Source organism: Lissotriton vulgaris, chromosome 7 (genome assembly GCF_964263255.1).
Source record: "Lissotriton vulgaris chromosome 7, aLisVul1.2, whole genome shotgun sequence".
NCBI classification, from domain to species: Eukaryota; Metazoa; Chordata; class Amphibia; order Caudata; family Salamandridae; genus Lissotriton; species Lissotriton vulgaris.
In genome coordinates this window covers 1,277,777,308-1,277,797,806 of record NC_141695.1, presented here as the reverse complement: position 1 = coordinate 1,277,797,806, position 20,499 = coordinate 1,277,777,308, and the positions used below count along the sequence as shown (strand labels likewise).

The 20,499-nt window shown below is 46.1% G+C and overlaps 1 protein-coding gene across 1 annotated transcript in view; it reads right to left on the bottom strand.

Moving 5' to 3' along the window:
* The window catches only part of LOC147703391 (uncharacterized), a 9,287,842-nt gene that overhangs the window by 184,104 nt on the left and 9,083,239 nt on the right, over positions 1-20,499 (bottom strand). The window contains exon 43 of the mRNA XM_086931832.1: positions 14,807-14,961. Within this exon, the coding sequence (XP_086787958.1) occupies positions 14,807-14,961 (155 nt within the window). The remainder of the gene's footprint in view (positions 1-14,806; positions 14,962-20,499) is intronic.

The following is a 20,499-nucleotide window of genomic DNA, read 5'->3' as shown; positions in this document are numbered from 1 at the left end:
TTGTTACATGCCCAGAGTTGCCATCCTCCTAACCTGATCAGAAGTATTCCGGTAGGAGAGCTTATTAGAGCCAAGCGCAACTGTAGCACCCCAGAAGGATATACACGAGAAAAAAATTGTATGGTTAAAAGATTTCTTGAAAGGGGATATAGTCGATCCGTAATAAAACAAGCAGAGGATCGAGTTGACTCACTTAGCAGAAAAGATCTACTTGCCACCAAAATAGAGGACAAGAGTAAAGAACAAATTAGATTTATCACTACATATGACAGCCAAGCATGGCAGGTCTGGCGCAGTCTTACCAAATACTGGGACGTGCTTAGATTAGACAGTGATATAAAGGAAATCCTAAAAGAAAAACCTGCAATAACCTATAAGAAGGCAAAATCATTGAAAGACTGTCTAACTTCTACTTTAGTCAAGGAACCCAAGAAAACTAACATGATTCAGGGGTTTTTTCCTTGTCGAAAATGCAAGGCCTGTAGGCACAGCCACAAATGTACAACACTCAAACTGTCATTGGATCACGAACCGCATAAAATCAACAAACATCTTCATTGTAATACTGACTTTGCGATTTATGCGCTTCGTTGCCCTTGTAACAAATTTTATATTGGGTGTACCATCAAGCCAGCAAAAATGAGAATACTTGAACACCTGAGGGCAATTAAGAACTTAAATCAACAGTACCCAATGGCAAGACATTTTTCTACAGAACACAAACAAAACCCTGATCTGTTAGAATTTACAGTAATTGACTGCATTGAAAAGAGAGAAAGGGGAGGAAACAGATGGCTGGAACTCCGTAAATTGGAGTCTAAATATATCATTCAGTACGATACTTTACAGCCTAAAGGTCACAATGTGGGTGAAGAGTTGGCAATCCATCTATACAGCTAGCAATGTTTTATTGAGATGTTAAATCTGACAGCCGCCGCAGCAATTTCTCCATTCCAATGGATTTTAATGTTTTTAATAAGTGTGATTAGACATAACCTAGACCATCACAAGTAAGAATATCAATGTTGTTTCTTTGCTTTGCAGGGTGAGGACACTTACCGGAAAAACATCAAGATATACGCCCACTGGGGCAAAATAACTTCTTGAGCATCATGCCCACTGGGGCACAATTTTGTGACTTTTATTTTCCGTTTAAATAATTTTGGTAACAATAACCAGCATTTGAACTATTCTAAAAACGGAGTTTTCAAAATTTAAATTGATGCATAAACATGTGATTTAACATGTGAGATTATGGTGTCATTAATAATTACCTCTGCAATAATGTAACAAACCACTTGGTTAAAACTCGCAACTTTGTAACATTGTGAGTATTTTGTTTATGTCAATTAGTCACATGCACGCAACAATTATGTGAATGTATCACTTTAAATGGAATGGTAATGGAACAGACCTGGACCCGTGAGCAAGAAGTCGGCTGACTTCGAAACGCGTTGGGTAGTATTCCTTGTGCCTAATAAACCCGTCTGCACAGTATTGGGGCTTCGACTCTGGTTTTTTCTGTATGCTCAGGACTTCCAGGAGGTGATTGAATATATATATATATATATATATATATATATATATATATATATATATATATATATATATGAAGAAATCCCCGCCTGTCAATGGATGACAGGCAGCAGCAGGGTGCAGACCTCACAGCGCCACAGCAGACAGGAAAATGAAGCTCTCCAATTAACCAACTCGAGTGAGTAGCAGGTTTCAAAACATTTATTAAAGGGTAAAAACTCAGGTTGAATATATATATATATATATATATATATATATATATATATATATATATATATATATATATATATATCCAGCTCACGGTTACCACGCACTCCGAGGGTCGTTTTCAGTAGTTTATTTTCTGGTTTGCAACAGACGCGTTTCGGCGCTCCGCCTTCCTCAATGTTACAAACATTGATGGCGGGCGCCATGTTTTTAATAGCGTTCACTCGTGATCAGTGGGCGAAACAAACAAGGGACAACAAATCATTACACCATATTGGAAGGTGTTAGCAGTGAACGACACGTTGTGAAATACTGTACACTTTAAGGGCTTCCCTACTTAATTGAGCCCCAGTAAATGCTAGCATTAGTTTCAAGCATGTTACTAACATTTGTGATTTAAATAAAGCTTTGATTCCGCGCAAATTCACATTCGCATTATGTGATATTTCGCCGTGAATCGAAACCTGCAGGGACTCGAGCTGGATATATATATATATATATATATATATATATATATATATATATATATATATATCAAGGGGGTCTTTATTCACAGTGTAGGCAATGGATAACTGCACAGATATTCAAGGCGTATGTATTTTGGCTCCTGCCTTTTCAGCGCCTGTAGTGCAAATGAGGAAAGGGCGAAACCTCCGGATACAAATATCCCGCCCCCTCTCATTACTGATAAGCCGCTCTGCCCCCAGGAGAATGAGTCCAACACCTGCGATATGCGTGGCACGCCTGGTGTCATGGCGCCTACATGTCCCAAGATGCAGCGTTCTAACAGCATTCTGGAAATGGGGATGAACGAGCGTGCTGGATAAGTGACTCCAGTCCAGCGCCGTGAAGCAAAGTCCCCCAAGTCTTCAAACCCACACCAACCTCCAAAAGCACAGGGGTCCATCTCTGCGGGGGCTCAGCAGGGGTGTGCCTCGCCTGACGTGCAGCTGATAGCTGCAACACCGCTGTAATCTTTCCCGGTGTGAGGAGGTGGGCCCAGGTCATCCAGTCACCTGGAAAAAGTAACATATCCACCGGAGTGGGAGACCAATAGTACCGGGGCCAGCTGGTGGTGTGGAGGCCTCATGCGCGCGATACTGGTCACTCGCGCTGACAAGTCCAAGACAACTCTTCCTGATGAAAAGAGATGAGGCCCAAATGAGGAAACAAGGGGGTCTTTATTCACAGCGTAGGCAATGGATAACTGCACAGATATTCAAGGCGTATGCATTTCGGCTCTTGCCTCTTCAGCGCCTGTAGTGCAAATGAGGAAAGGGCGAAACTTCCGGATATAAATATTCCGCCCCCTCTCATTACTGATAAGCCGCTCCACCCCCAGGTGAATGAGTCGAACACCTGCGATATGCGTGGCGCACCTGGTGTCATGGCGCCTACATGTCCCAAGATGCAGCGTTCTAACAGCATTCTGGAAATGGGGCTGAATGAGCGTGCTGGATAAGTGACTCCAGTCCAGCGCCGTGAAGCAAAGTCCCCCAAGTCTTCAAACCCACACCAACCTCCAAAAGCACAGGGGTCCATCTCTGCGGGGGCTCAGCAGGGGTGTGCCTCACCTGACGTGCAGCTGATAGCTGCAACACCGCTGTAATCTTTCCCGGTGTGAGGAGGTGGGCCCAGGTCATCCAGTCACCTGGAAAAAGTAACAAATCCACTGGAGTGGGAGACCAATAGTACCGGGGCCAGCTGGTGGTGTGGTGGCCTCATGCGCGCGATTCTGGTCACTCGCGCTGACAAGTCCAAGGCAACTCTTCCCGAAGAAAAGAGATGAGGCCCAAATGAGAAAACAAGGGGGTCTTTATTCACAGCGTAGGCAATGGATAATTGCACAGATGTTCAAGGCGTATGCATTTCGGCTCCTGCCTCTTCAGCGCCTGTAGTGCAAATGAGGAAAGGGCGAAACTTCCGGATATAAATATCCCGCCCCCTCTCATTACTGATAAGCCGCTCCGCCCCCAGGTGAATGAGTCCTACACCTGCGATATGCGTGGCGCGCCTGGTGTCATGGCGCCTACATGTCCCAAGATGCAGCGTTCTAACAGCATTCTAGAAATGGGGCTGAACGAGCGTGCTGGATAAGTGACTCCAGTCCAGCGCCGTGAAGCAAAGTCACCCAAGTCCTCAAACCCACACCAACCTCCAAAAGCACAGGGGTCCATCTCTGCGGGGGCTCAGCGGGGGTGTGCCTTGCTTGACGTGCAGCTGATAGCTGCAATACCGCTGCAATCTTTCCCGGTGTGAGGAGGTGGGCCCAGGTCATCCAGTCACCTGGAAAAAGTAACAAATCCACCGGAGTGGGAGACCAATAGTACCGGGGCCAGCTGGTGGTGTCACTCGCGCTGACAAGTCCAAGACAACTCTTCCCGAAGAAAAGAGATGAGGCCCAAATATATATATACAACAGGAAGGCAAGCATGACTTGAGCTCTTTTTAAAGAGCAGTCATGCAAGAAAAACTGCAAAAGAGAGCAAGCATTTTTGGCCTACAGGCTGCATTGGAAATCAATAGCATAGAAAATGAAAGCAACTGCTCCTAAAAACTGGCACCGTGCCTTTAAGGGTGACAGTTAGGTCAGTTGTTCTTTGCGTTGACCCGAAGGTCAAGGCATAAAGATATGGCTTAACAATCCAACAGTCTCATTTGCCTTGACTTTGATGAGTGAGGATACCCCTGGAAGAGAACTAGGATTACAGGTAAGTAATTTATCCTTCTCTTCCGGGGGATCCTCATCATAGTCATAAGCACTGAATAGAATAGCAAGCCCCTCCTCCGCTGTGGGCAAATGAGATGGAATGACCCAACAAACCAGCATTAATCAGTGTTGGAACAGATTCCTCAAGGAGGCCTGTCCTACTTGGGTGTCTGCTCTGGTATCCAAATTAACACAGTAGTATCTTGTAAATGTATCTATAGATCTCCAAGTGACTGCTTTACATATCTCGGAAGTCGGTACATTGTTAAGGAAAGCAGCAGTAGCAGCTTTTCGTCCAGTAAAATGAGCCTTGGGTCTAGACCAAAGTTGCTTTTTTGCTAACTGATAAGCCATTTTGATGCATGAGACTATCCACCTGGAGATGGAACGTTTGGAAGCTGGAAAACCTGTTGTGATTGAACCGTAATTAATAAATAAATATTCAGATTTTCTAATCGATTTTGACCCGTCCAAGTAGAACTTGAAAATCCTTTTAAGGTCTAAGGAGTGGAGTGCCCTCTCAGCTGGAGTAGAGGGATTAGGAAAAAAAGGTCGGAAGTGAAATGGTTTGGTTTACATGGAAGTCAGACACCACCTTCGGAAGGAAGGAGGGGTGGGTTATCAAGACAACTCTATTGAGATGGAACACTGTGTATGGTTCTTTTGAGCAGAGAGCTTGTATCATGCTCACCCTGCGATCCTAAGTAATCGCCACTAGGAAAGCTCCCTTCCACGTAAGGTAGAGTAAGGTTGCTTTGTGGATAGGCTCAAATGGGGGACCCATCAATTTAGATAGCCCTAAGTTTAGCTCCCAGGGAGGCCGAACAGGAGCATGGACCTTCTTTAAGCCTTGAAAGAAGTCCTTTACTACCTGCAGTTGGAAAAAGGAACCCCTATATGCCGTAATGGCAGCAAGATGTACCTTAACGGACGAGAATTTTAAGCCTGCTTTAGCTAAATGAAGCAGGTAGGGTAACACTACCTCCTCCTGTCCCTTGGTAGGATCATAATTGTTTTGCACACACCATAAATAAAAACATTTCCATTTACAAGCATATGAGTGCCTTGTAGAGGGTCTTCTAGCTTCTTTTAAGATGGTCATGTAGTCCTGTGGGAGACCTAAGTGACCATACTGGAGGACCTCAGGAGCCATGCTGCCAAGGTTAGTGATGGAAGGTTGGGGTGAGGAATGCCCCATTCGTTTGGACAGCAGCTCTGGTCTGGGTAACACCACTGCCTTGGCCAGTCCAGAGCACTGAGAATCATCCTCGTTTCCGAGTGGGAGGGCTTGGTTACGACCTTCAGTATTTGTGGAAGCAGAGGAAAGAGGTATAAAAATGCCCTTGACCATCTGACCATCTAATCAAGATACTACTGATCCTGGTCAGTAGTATCTTGATGCGAAGTCTCTGCATTTTTTATTTGTGTCATCTGCAAAGGCCGATGCTTGGCCGACCCCATTCTTGGAAAATGCTTTCAACAACTTCGTAGTTTAGAATCCGGTCCTGCTGGTCCGCGAAGTGATGACTAAGAGCACCTGCTTTTGAATTTTTTTCTCCCGTAGGTGTATTGCTGTTATTGATAGATTCCTTGCAAGGAGCCCATGCCAGAGAGCTTGGGCCTCCAGAGATAGGGTCCTTGATCGAGTTCCTCCCTGTTTATTTCAGATAATACATGGAGGTTGTATTGTTCATCTGCACTAGAATGGAGTTGGGTCAAATCGAAGGGAGGAACGCCTTGAGAGCTAGATGAACCGCTCTCAGCTCCAGCATGTTTATGTGGTACACCTGCTCCTTTGTTGACCAATGACATTGAGTCTGGAGAGACCCCATGTGAGCTCCCCAACCCTGGAGGGAGGCATCCGTGATTGAGAGGGTGTAGCCTGATGGAATGGAACTCCTATCAGCAGATTTTCCTGTCGCATCCACCATGGAATGGATGCTCTGGCTGCTTCTGACAGTTGTATTCTGTCATCCCACTGATCTGTTTGTTGATCCCACTTGTCCTCCAGATCCCGCTGCAAAGGACGCATTCTCAGTCTGGCATTGGGGACAAGAAAGATGCAGGATGCCATCGACCCAAGGAGAGAGGCAACCTGACGGACCGAAGGCAAGCTATTGTGTAGAATATGCTTGCCCTTCAATGTGATAGATGACAGTCTCTCCTAAAAAGGAAACAGAATTCCTATTGCGGAGTCTATTGTTGCACCCAGATAATGAATTCTTTGCGTGGGTTGCTGAGTCGATTTTTCAAAATTGACGTGGAGACCCAGTTGGTGGCAAATGTCTAAACATTGTTAAAAATGGTTCTTCACGCTCTGGGGGGGAAGGACCCTTCAGAAGCCAGTCGTCGAGATATGGGTACACAAAGTTGCCTCTGCGTCGTAGAGTGGTTGCCACTACTGCCATGCACTTTGGAAATACTCGAGGAGCTGACTTCAACCCGAAGGGCAGAACCTTGAACTGATAATGGGCTGATCCCACCAGAAAACGTAGGAACTTTCTGTGGTGGGACTGATCGGGATGTGAAAGTATGCATCTTGCAGGTCCAGCGAACACATCCAATCTCCCTGCTGCAAATGTGGATATATTTGATGGAGGGCCAACATGCAGAACTTTTCTCTTTTGATGGATTGTTGAGGGGTCTGAAGATCTAGAATCAGTCTGTATTCTGATTTCCGACCTTTCTTCCTCACTAGGAAGGATCTTGAATATACCCCTCGACCTCGTTGCAATACAGGAACCTCCTCGATGGGTGATTTTCGCAGAAGGATGGATACCTCCTCCAGCAGCATTTTAATTTGATTGCAAGCTGTTTTCACTGGAGGAATCATGGGAGGCTGATGTCGAAAACGTAGAGAGTAACCATTCTGCAGTGTAGCTAACAATCACTGGTCTTTTGTGATACCATGCCACCCTTCTAGATTGTTGGCAATACTTCCCCTCACTGGAGTGGGTAACTACGACGGGGAAGCGGACACTCATTGCTTGGATTGTGTCTTCGCTGAGGTGGTAGATTGACGAGGGGTTCCCCTTCCTCTTGGAGTTCGATGGCCCTGGTAATGCGACTTCAATTGGCTTCGATGTTGTTGCCTCTGCCAGTAAGGGGTTTGAACCCTCTGATAGAAGGGCTGCCAATCGAATGGCCTGTAATGGCACCTGAATCCTTCAGGGTATCAAGCTCCGTCTTCAACCTCAACATTTCCTCATCTGTGTGAGTGCCGAACAGGGATGAGCCTGAGAAAGGGAGGTTAAGAATTTGTGATTGATCTTCGGTTTTTAACGCAGTAAGTCGATGCCAGGTTGACCTTCTGGCACAGATTCTGTGTGCATAGGAGTGTGTAGACAGCGTCGCTCCATCAGCTGCTTCGCTGATAACTTGGTTCGCCACCAAGCTGCCTTCCTGCAAAATCTCCACAAAATCCCTGCGGTCTTCTCTAGGCAACTTTTCTGTAAATCTTTAAAGTGAGTCCCATAAAGATCTTCTCTAACGCTCTAATAGTGCCGAGGTGCTGGAGACCTTAAGCATGAAAGCTGACTTGCCACAGACCTTTCTCCCCAACGCATCCTGTGCCATCAGGTGGGACTGTTGATGAGGAGGCCACTGCATAGGTCTTTTTGGCAGCAGCGATAATCACTGAGTCCGGAAGCGGGTCAGATCTGAGGAATAATGGATCCTCTTCCGATGGTCTGTATTTCTTTAGGATCCTCGCAGGTGCGGTTGTAAGACTCACCGGCGTAAGGAAAGTGTCCATCACTGGTTGAAGTAGCCACGGCACTAAAGGTCTGGCTGCTGACCTCTGATGCAAAGTTTCAAAGATCACTGAGGATGAACTTTACTGAATGGGCATAACAATGTTCAGTTTATTCGCCCCCCTGGCAAAAACATCCCGAAAGGTGCTGACGTCATCCACCGGAGAGATCCTTCACATTGGGCAAACTGTAAGGGTAGGTGAGTAGTCCCTCTTTGAAGACTCGGTGGAAGAGGGTGTCAGAGATCTGTGTCTTCTCTTTTTACTTCGAGACCTGGATCTCCTTCTTGAGGAGGGTGCAGGAGTACGTGAACAGTCTCAACCCCTAGGTGGAGTAGTAGGAGAAAGATCCACTGCTTGCACCAGTTGGGTTAGAGGAGATCTGTGCAGCGTACTGGAGTAGTCCTGATTATCTTGTGCTTGTGTATGTCCAACTTTTTCCAATGATGTAAAGACAACATCCATCTAGGAGAGAGGTGCATAGATGGTGACGCCAAGCGGCCCCCCTCCAAAAGAATTTTAGAAAAAAAGAACATGCCCCGCGGGATGGTGTCACAGGGGCTGATTATGGATCAGAGGGGGGCCACATGGTCCCCTTCCCAATTTTTGAATTAAAAAAAAAATTGGGGGACAGGCCCTGGGGTCCCCAGGGCCAAAATATTAGGAAAAGAAGGGGGGCCACAGAGCCCCCTCTTCTTAAAAAAAAAAGAAATAGACCGGCATTGCGCCGGAGGCCACACCCCCTTCTTGCAGCACTCTGCCAATGCGCCACCTGGCAAGATTGCAGAGGGGGAACAAATTCCCCTTGAATACTGGGGGTCCCTAGGGGCCAACTAGCCCACCAGGAACCTCCAGTATGCTCCAGGGTGCTGCGTTGCAGAGAGGGGTTCTGGGGCCACGCCCCTGTTTACACCTCTCTGCAACGCAGCTCTGTGGAGCTTACTGGAGGTAGCTGGTGGGCTAGTTGCACCCCAGGGACCCTCAGTATTCAAGGGGAGTTAATCCCCCAACTTAAAACGCGCAAGGGGATGCATTTGCACAGTGGTGAAGGGAGGGGGTGGGCCTGAGTTCACATGTGATCAAACACACCCTGTGGCACGGTTTAAGTTGGGAAACTAATTCCTCGTCAATCCTGAGGGTCCCTGGGGGCCAACTAGCCCACCAGGTATCTCCAGTAAGCGCCACGGAGCGGCGTTGCAGAGTGTTGTAAAAAGGGGCGTGGCCTCTCAACACCTCTCTGCAACACAGCCCCCTGGCGCATACTGGAGGTACCTGGTAGGCTAGTTGGCTCCAAGGGAACCACAGGATTGATGAGGAATTAATTATCTAACTTAAAACGCGCCACCGGGTGTGTTTGCAGACATGTCACCTCAGGCCAAGCCCCCTTCCTTCACCACTGTGCAAACGCCCCGCGGCGTGTTTTAAGTTGGGGAATTAATTATCTTTCAATACTGAGGGTCCCTGCGGGCCAAATAGCCCAACAGGTATCTCCAGTATGCGCCAGGGAGCTGAGTTGCAGACAGGTGTTCAGAGGCCACACCCCTTTTTACACCGCTCTGCAATGCAGGTCTGTGGCACTTATTGGAGTTACCTAGTGGGCTAGTTTGACCCTAGGGACCCTCAGGATTCAAGGGGACTTAATCTCCCAACTTAGAACGGCCACAGGGCGCGTTTACACACTGGTGAAGGGAGGGGGCGGGCCTGAGGTGACATGCCCTGTTGTGCGTTTTAAGTTGGGGAAATCATTTCCCTTCAATCCTAAGGGACCCTGGGGCTAACTAGCCCACCAGGTGTTTCCAGTAAGCGCCACTGCGCTGCGTTGCAGAGAGGTGGTGCAGGCCATACCCCTTTTTACACATCTCTGCAATGGCGCTTACTGGAGATACCTAGTGGGATAATTTGCCCCTAAAGACCCTCAGGATTCAGGGGGACTTAATCTACCGACTTAAAACGGCCACAGGGCGTGTTTACACAGTGCGGAAGCCAGGGGACAGGGCCTGAGGTGACGTGTGCAAACACACCCTATTGCACGTTTTAAGTTGGGGAAATCATTCACCTTCAATCCTGAGGGTCCCTGGGGGCTAACTAGCCCACCAGGTGCTTCCAGTAAGTGCCACTGTGCTGCATTGCAGAAAGGTGGTCCAGGCCATGCCACTTTTTACACCTCTCTGCAACACAGCTCTGTGGCGCTTACTGGAGATACCTAGTGGGCTAGTTGGACCCTAGGGACCCTCAGGATTCAAATGAACTTAATCTCCCAAATAAAAATGGCCACAGGGCGTGTTTACACAGTGGTGAAGGGAGGGGACGGGGCTGAGGTGACGTGTGCAAACATATCCTATGGCGCGTTTTAAGTTGGGGAAAAAAGTCCCCTTCAATCATTAGGGCTCCGGGGTGCTAAGTAGCCCACTAGGTGCTTCCAGTAAGCACCACTGCGCTGCGTTGCAGAGAGGTGGTCTAGGCCTTGCAACTTTTTATACGTCTCTGAAATGCTGCTATGTGGCGCTTACTGGAGGTACCTAGTGGGCTAGTTGGACCCTACGGACCCTCAGGATTCAAAGGGACTTAATCAGACAACTTAAAACGGCCACAGGGAGCGTTTACACAGAGGTGAAGGGAGGGTACGGGGCCTGAGGTGACATGTGCAAATACACCCTGTGGTGCGTTTTAAGTTGGGGAAATAATTCCCCTTAAATCCTGCGGGACCCTGGTGACCATCTATCCCACCAGGTGCATCCATTAAGCGCCACTGCGCTGCGCTGCAGAGAGGTGGTCTAGGCTGTTACCCTTTTTACATCTCTCTGCTACGCAGCTCTGTGGCGCTTACTGGAGGTACCTAGTGGGCTAGTTGGACCCTAGGGATCCTCAGGATTGAAGGGGAATTAGTTCCCCAACTTAAAAGCGCCACAGGGTGTGTTTGCACAGTGATGAAGGGAGGGGATGGTGTAGGAAAGTGGCTCTATATATATTGGACCAAAGTAAAATCAGCTGAACTACGAATTCTGATTTACTCACCTGTTATCAGGAGAGACCTCAGTGCTGCATCTTTGAGCTCAGTATTGATACTGAAAAGTAATTCTAACCGTACTTACCAGTAACTTGAATTTCCTTCCATAGGCTAACATTGACTGGTTTCACTTGGAAATTCTTCTAAGTGCAGAGTTTTGGAACTTACAAATATTCCTCTAAAATCAGCCGAACTACGAATTCCGATTTACTCACCTGTTATCAGGAGAGACCTCAGTGCTGCACCTTTGAGCCCAGTACTGATCCTAAAAAGTAATTCTAACCGTACTTACCAGTAACTTGAATTTCCTTCCATAGGATTTCATTGCCTGCTTTTTGCTGAAAAAGTGTCTAAGTGTCGATTTTTGAAACTTACAAATATTCTCTAAAAATTGCGCCAACGATAAAAACGTAATTACTTGCCTGTTTTAGATAGAGGTCCCAGTGCTGAACCTAGGAGTCCAGCACTGGATTAAAAAAGTAACGTGAACATACTTTACCTGCAAATTGAATTTCCTTCCGTAGGATAACATTGGTAATTCCAAATGAAAAAGTTTCTAAGACTACATTTTTAAAATACAATAATATTTTGTGACGAAGTACAGTCTGCTGACCCCTTTCCCACCGATGATCAGTTGCCGCCTTACGTATCACCCTGTCCCCTCCTCTGTTCACAGACTCCCACAGTTGAAGAGCTGTATCCCTTTAAGACATTAGCTTCCTCGGCCTCCACGGTCGATCATGTGACCTGGTCAGCTGATGTTTTCTCCTTGAAAAAGGAAGAGACCGGAGGAGCTACGCCACGAACCAAGATGGCCGCATAGGCTCCCGGCTCCGCCGACCTCCACCGGCGGCTCGTCTATCCTGTCGTTTATCCTCTACCCACTCCCTGTGCCTGGATGTATGAAGGTTGCCTGATGCTAACCGTGCTTTCCCGGTTTTCCTACCTTATCCAGCGACTAAGTTATTCGTGTCCCATTCTTGGCCTACTCCCGGGCTGCCGCGGGGACCTCGATTTTTGCAACACCCGGAGGGACCTGATCAACATCGGCTGTGGGACCGCGATTGTGGCCGGTCTTCCAGGTTTGAATAATTCTTTCCGCTTGTGACTCTTGTCCTCGCTGATGGATGGTGCCGGAGAAGAGACACTGTGACGTGCTGCAATCCTCCTGCACCGTGGCTGTGGGTTGTGTGCCTGACCCTCGTTTCCTGGCCCGGGGGCTGACGGGCTGCACCCACGGCCGGTGTTTGGGCTGATTGTGCCAGTTCGGGGCGCCCTTGTTGTTTTGGTCGCCAAATGTGTGCCCGGAGCCCGGTGATGTGGGCTGGAGATTGTGTCCCCCTCCATCCTCTGGACCCCGGGATGGAGGGGATGGATGGCGCACATTCCTTGAGATCCGTAATGGCGGCGATTGGGGCGCTCCGCTCGCAATTCACCGGCGCATGTGTCTCCCTGGCGGCGAAACTGGATGACGTTTGCTCGCGACCGGCCACGGACGCTGCAGCGCCCGCACAGAACTCTGCGGTCCAATCGAACGATTTGACCTACCATCTTCAGGAGCCCGAGCGGCAGCCCGACTTTGCTCCTTTGAGAGTCGGCTTCACCTTTCCTTCATCGGCTACAGTACATGGTCTTCCCTCTAAGCCTTCTATTCGATGGTGTATCGTCCCTGGATGTCAAGTTCTTCATTGCCGAGTCTCAGGGTCCCCTCGAAGGGGATCGCCATTTTCCTTTGTTCTGGCCCGTTTGCATAATGGATGCCGCCATTTTGTGACCAGACTTTGCTTCATCTTCACTGTCTTGGTCTGTCATGGACGCTTTGACTGCCTCTGGTCGGACATGGACTGGTCGGGACGTGCTCCGGAACGGATTCGCTCTGGTCAGGGTTGACTTTGACTTTGAGGTTTTCTTGCTCCTCGCTGCTGCTTTGGACCATCTGAGACGCTCCCTTTGTTTGCAACTGCTATGACTTTGGCGATGAATCTCCTCGTGAGGCTTGCAGGGTTGACTTCTATTTCCCTGGGGTTGCTCCGTTTACTTTTGCCGGGGCTGCACCGAATACCTCACCGGGCCGGGGATAGGATGGGGGGGGGGGGTTCCTGGTGACTGTCCTCCCCGTGGTAATGCTGACCGTTTTGCTTTGCTTGATGATCCTTGTGCTATGGGGGGGTCACCGCCGGCGGGGGGTACCAGGTGTCCGGGGGCCTGTTTGTTTTTCTCCTCCTCCACTTCTTCTTATATTTTCCCTTCTGTGGGGCAGTTCCGGGGCGACAGGCACACTGTTAGTGGGTTAGGCCGTAGCCATTACAGGGGTGCAGGGTGCGGGTGCGGGGGGGGGTTGTTATTTTAGTTTGTTTTGTTCTATGGTCCCTATCGCTCTTTTCCGGCTTTGGGAGGGCTCTTTCCTCTTTCGTAGGGTTGGCTGTCTCTTGGTCTTGCACCTTTTCTTTTTCTTTTTCGGCTTCTCGAAAAACCTTTTGCTTTTCTGTTCTTGGGGGGGTAGGCTTCTGGGGTGATTTTTAGAAATGTGGATTACTGTAATGTGATTTATTGTCCAGTATTATCGCCGTGGCTGCCCAGATTGCATAGCTGCTTCAGTCATAGCCTATCTCTGACTATGAGTGGGGTGAGTCCCAATCGTCTCCTTTGTGCTCCTATCCTGTAAGGTGTGATGTCCTTGTTGTTGTAGCCCCTACTCTTTTTCTAAAATTTAAAAAATGAAAACCTCATATCCTGTTTGCGAGCCCCACAACCACATCTGATGTACTTTGATATATCCTGTTTTCATTGACTGTCCTTGCGGCCGGCCATGATGGTTGTGGGCCTGCGCATGTATCTCCTTCTTTTTTGAATAAAGGTTTTCAAAAAAAAAAAAAAGTAAGAGACCGAGGAGTTGGCGTGCTCGTCCTGGAGGCAACCACCCGCACCGGGGGAGCCTGGGGTAAGGACCTTTCTCATCGCCCCTGGCCTTGGAGGACTTCGGAGCCCTGCGGATCCTGTAAGGGAAGCGGAGCAAAACGACCCACAGAAGGAAGCGCCCGAGAACCGGATTACATGAAAGAGGGAGCCGGACCCCCTCCGGCACCATGCTGAAGCCTGCCACGGCCCCGGAGGGTCGTGGCTTACAAAGGTACGGAGCCAGTTGGGGGCCTCTTGGGAGACACGGAGGATGGGAGGGAGGAGCGGGACGCCCGCTAAGCCGCCATAGCTGAGTTTACCTTTAAGACCCCAAATCTCTCCATAGCGCCAAGCCTACTTAAAGTATCACTGGTAATGGTCGGGTGAAATCTGCTTATCAAATTGACAATACACAGCCAGAGTTAAAATCCTGATTCTCAAATACTAATACTTGTAGTTAAGCTTTGTCCTTCTGTGATGATAGTCCCATATAAATATTTTGTCTTAAATATCCCAGTGGGTATAGATTTCTTTATGATTGATACTTTTGTATATTATATTTACAGCACACTGTTTATGTCAAAGGATATTACGACAAAGACACTTTGTTATCATACAGTCTCGAATGCAACAGTCCTACTTAACATCGAAGTATGGAATTATTTGACAACATTATGTATAATTAATATATAATTACCTGGCTTGACTGATTCGGAGAACATTGGAATAAAACTCAACCAGGAATCAATGTGACAAAAATCAGGGCACGCAGTGTATATAAACAGAAGTGCACTGACATGAAAAAAAACCAAAAGCAGCAACACGCACTTAAAGAGGCGGATCAGGGACACGCTGTAAAATATTAAAAAACAAGACACTGGTATCATGAATACGAACTGACCAATAATAGACAACTCTAACAAATTACACTTGAACTATATGAAAACTCTCAATGGCCCCTTATATTCAAGGTTTTAAATAAGGCTTGGAAGTCACACACATTTCAGGGAACCGGTGAATACATAACTGGAACTAACCAGTTGCTTCATGGTAATATTGGATTTGTTCAAGTTTTTTTCTCTTCTTCTTCCATAAACATGATCCCAAGTATTGTTGCATCGCATCTTCAAGTCGGCAATGCGGCAAGCATAAGGTAAGTGTTTTAAATATATATATATATATATATATATATATATATATATATATATATATATATATATATATATATATATATATATATATATATATATATATATATATATATATATATATATATACATATATATATATATATATATATATATATATATATATATATATATATATATATATATATAACCTAGCCTGTCGTCTGTCAACTTCCATCACCATCCACCCTGCCCGCCCCTGGCCCGCCACCCCGTCCACCGCTCTTATCTGTGCCGGCCGCCACTGGTGCAAGGGTGCCTGCATTGTAAGCAGGATTGTTTTTGTGCAGGAAGGGACACCCCCCTGCACAAAAGCAAACCTGAGAGTCACTTTCCTCTATGTGTGCTGCAGAGGAAAATATGAGGAGAGATAAATATATTTCTCCTTGTTAAGCCTCATCTGGGGAGGCGTAGCATTTTGACAAATTCCAAGGTCTACCACTATGGAAAATCTGGGAATGTGCCAAAATCCATGGGTGGTACACCCACACTCCGCCCATGGATACTCCACTATCGGAATGTCTCCCTACTGCGGAGTAATGTTGGGCAGTGATTTGTGCTGCTTTGGGTTACTCTAGATTTATCAAGCCATGAAGGGCCACACCAGGTGGCCTTGTGTGACTTGATGAATCTCACTTAGGCTTTGTGTCACCCTTGTGCCTCCTTGCGTAGTGCAAGGGCAACGCAACACCTTGATAAATATGGGGATAGGTGTTTTGTAAGCACTATATTTTAGGTGGAATTCACTCTCTAACCAAACCATTCCTCCCATTGTAGGAAAGACATGTTAAGGGTGACTCGATGAAGGCTTAGCGGACTAATGCGTAATATTAAATATAATAAGACATATGCATAGAGCACTTGAAATTCCAACTTTAATAGCTGATTATTCGCAGTCACTAAAAAATTCCCTTAACCATCGTCACTCTTGCTGCAACACTGAAAATCAAACAACTGCTCTGATGCTGAGAATTTTCATAAATTGAACTTTGATAAATTTCTCTTTAATTCCTTCCCCTGGGTCCAGTTCATTCTTTTTCTCTTTGTACACTTCTTTGTTTAGCTAGTGACCTCCGACAGTGCTGAGTAGGAGAAATGTTGCAAGGAGGAGTTAGGAAAAGAGAACGGTGTACAAATAAAAAGTGAAACAGAAAAGGGAAGCAGAGGGAGAAGAGAGGTAGCCATAGAGATGAGGTAGAGAGGTATATGTGGTAGGGAAGAACTTAAGGTAAAGAGCAAAAGATGACTTAGACCAAACAAATATAAAGACACAGAGAGGTAAATAAAGGAAAATATATGTAGAGGCTGAGGTTGAGGGATAGGTAAAGTTTAGAATGAGATAGAGAGATACTAAGATGAAAAAAGGAAATGTAAATGTAAAGCGAGGTTGAGGAGTGGTATACCCAGAGGGGTGAGGTAGAGAGAGGGGGCTACTGTGGAAATAGAGATGGCTCAGTGAGAGGTAGGGACAGTAAGAGCTGGATCTGGAAAGTCACAACAATGAGGCAGTGAGAGAAGTATAGAGGGATGCAAGGTATCAAGGGAGTAGTGAGGTAGAGCTGTGGAAATAAAAAGCATAGAAACAGAGACCCGCTATTTGGGGACTGAGGCAAAGAGAAAGGCAAAGAGGGGTAAAATCTAGAAGAGAGAAAAGGTGCAGAGAAAAAAAGATATGAAGTACAGAGATTGTGATCAGGTAGAGAAAGAGCAGTGAGGTGGATAGAGAGGGAGAGGAAGAGAGAGAGAGAGGCAAGTAGAGAGTCGCGAGGTAAAGAGAAGAGTGGCGAAAAAGTGAGAATCAAGGTAGTGAGATGCATGAAGAGCCAGAGGTGGAATCAGAGAACAGGGAGCAAATTAGCACATATTGAATTACCGAATTGAGAGAGATGAGGTAGAGGGAACAGGTAGAAAGACAGAGAGGTGACATAGGGAGATAAGGTAGCAAATGAATGGCGATTTATATTGAGTGATTTGTTACTGAGAGAGAGATGAGGTAGTACGAGAAATGTGAGGAGCAGAGTGATAAAAAAGAGGCATGGCTATGAGAGGGAAACAAAGATGGGCTATAGGGAGATGGAATGAGAGGTAGGGAGCTGAAATAAACTGGAGAGGTAAAGGCAAGAAAAGACAGTAGTAGTGGGTTAAAGGTAAGAAAAGACATTGGTAGAGAGGTAAATACAGTGTAGAGCGGTAAAGGTAAGATAAGACAGTGGTAGAGCGATAAAGGTAAGATAAGACCGTGGTAGAGAGGCAAAGGTAAGAAAAGACAGTTGTTAGAGCGGTAAAAGTAAGAAAAGGCAATGGTAGAGCGATAAAGGTAAGATAAGACCGTGGTAGAGCGGTAAAGGTAAGAATAGACAGTGGTAGAGCAGTAAAGGTAAGAAAAGACAGTGGTAGAGCGGTAAAGGTAAGATAAGACAGTGGTAAAGCGGTAAAGATAAGATAAGACAGTGGTAGAGGGAGATGACGTCATAAGAGAGGTGGAGAAGAAAGAGAAATAGATGTAATGAAGGGAGGATGAACTAGAAGAGATGACAGGAAGTAAAGGAGGAGACATGAAACAGAAAGAGTCATTTTAAGCGCATATTCCAGCAACAGTCTGAGAGTACATAAGGTTGGGCAGACCAGTTAGGCACAATGCTTTCTGTCAAAAGTCAATACACAGCTGCAAAATGAAAACAGAATCAGTTTTTATTGTCTCTGGACTTTTGACTGCCCCAATCACTTTAACAAGGGATTGGGGAGGGGGGATTTAGAAAGCGGGCGGCATTAAATGACCCATCAAGCCAATGGATTTAAAATGCGTCTGAGGGGGTGACCTTTTCAGCAGCATGCATAATTCATGCCTCAAGAAAAACACAGTATTCCAGAAGTTGTGTGTCATAATACTATCATCAGAAATATCATCTGATTTAACTATTGTGTCTTTGACATAGTTGTCCCACTGGCTGTAGATTTTCCCTTATTCGGTCCAATTAGAAATATTTTTCTAAATTATGTTTATGATGCAATATTTATGTCAGATGATATTCTGATTACAATATTTCCCAGTAAAATACCATCCCAGTATGATCCTCCCCAGTGGAAATCTCCTGCCTTACAGAACTTGTATATGTCATGAAAATGGTTGAGATTACTCCTGAGAAGAATTATTTTTTTTCATCATCCATAACAATAACTCTGATGCAAATATATTTTCCTCTCCATATTTCCTAAGCTCTAAAATATTCACAGCCAGCAGGTTTGGGCATCAGAGATTTGTTAACTCTCTTAAATGAGGAGGTGCATAAATGTGTATACATTACCCAGCTTACCACTGAGGATATCACGTAGTGCCAATTATAAGTGAATACTTGGGTGCGTGCCTTTGATGATGTTGCAAACACACTTCTTCACGTACATTGGCTGCTTTTTTAGTGACTATTACATCCTCCAGAAGTCATTGTGCCTTTAACTCAGGTAGTGTTATAACCATGTTCTTATATGGTTCCTGTATTTTTCCAAAAGGTAAATACTGAGTTCTTGCTTAAAATGGTAGTAATTTCCCTCCAATGACCTTCCCCTTCCTAAACTTGAGCTGGGTTTAAATCTCTGATTCTTACAGACATGGTTCCACAAATGTACTTCTTTATAAGGAGCATTTTGCATGCAATTCCTCAGAATTATCAGCCTTAAGATTATCGAGCATAACATAATAACAAAGAAAATGTCTCCTTTTCACTTTCCAGGGGGATACAAAAATAATCAAAGAAGACCTACCTTAATAAATTGACCATATTCATTTTCTAAGATTATTTAAAACTTTGTCCAGCATCACAACAAACCTGGGCATGTTTCAGTCACATACAATAGGCCACCCTCTACCTCTCTATACCTGCCACCCTTGAATTGTCAAAACTAATTTACTTTCTTGAAACTGAAGGTCTTAAAGGGTGGAATAATTTTTCTTATGCATTGCTTCTTCATCGTACGTAGGTGGTATGATGAGCTAGTTCACTGATTTTGATATTATGAGGTTTATAATCAAATGCCTTCTTTTTCTTGTGTGTTTGTTTCATTCAATTCTAGAGTAGGATATAAAACTTTATGTTGGCAAATTCCATCAAGAGAGAAATAAAAAATGTATAAATCTTCAGAATTGTTATAATTTGGTACAAGATTATGCCACTAATTCCACGTGATGTTTTGATAAAGTCCCAAAATGTTAGCTAACTCTGAGGCAGCCGCAGTCCATGCAGGTAAGAGCGGGGGGGGGGGGCGATTCTCAACGACGATGACATGGGACCATTGATTATTTATTTAATCTTCCCCCTTCGTCAGTTGAAATCCCCGCCCTCACCAAATCGGCCCCACCGCTCTTATCTGAGGAACTCACAGCCTCAAATAGTCCAGTTAGCATATGATCTTTAACATAACTCCATAAATAATGTAACCTTTTAGTTAGAATGCCCATCAGAATAAGTGGAAGCTAAAAATAATTCAACTTCTTTTTCAGGTCATATACACACGCACAGCCAACAGACACACAGTCACACATATACATACATCCACACGTACAGCTACACATGCGCACACACACAGCTACACACGCGCACCCCCCCTCCCTTACCTCACCGGGCTGTTGTCGCTGCGCATCTCTGCATCATCTAGTTTACAAGCGTCAGTGTCCGTAAAATTCAGCCCTTCCAGGACTCTTACGGGAACAAGCCCACCGCACTGCTCATCATATTCTCCGAGAACGGGCGATAAAGTCTGACGTATAAGGTAAAGTGGAATGCAGCATGTTAGCCAATCGTAGTACGCCGCACAAAATGTCCACGTGCTGATTGGTTGTGGAATCCGCATGTGCCTCTAACCCAGTCGTTCCATAACAGACTTGCGGGTTTGCTAGAGGCGTGTCCAAGGCGGGTAAGGCGCTGAATGGGCGAGAACGACCTCTTTCTACCCAATATCTTTAGTGGCAGTTCTGGCTTTTTTAATGGATGGGCAATGCACATTATATAAAGTATTGTACGTGTCAGAGAGACCCCGGGGCCGGCGGGTCAGTGACCCCTATGATTCGCTCACTCGCCGCCGCCGCCGCCGCCGCCCGCCGCCCAAGAAGAGGCATTGGTCACGATGATCGCGGGCAGCACCGGGGGCGCAAACTAAACTGCGACCAAGTGGGGGGGGGGGGACTGTGTCAGCAGCCACAGGGTCGGAG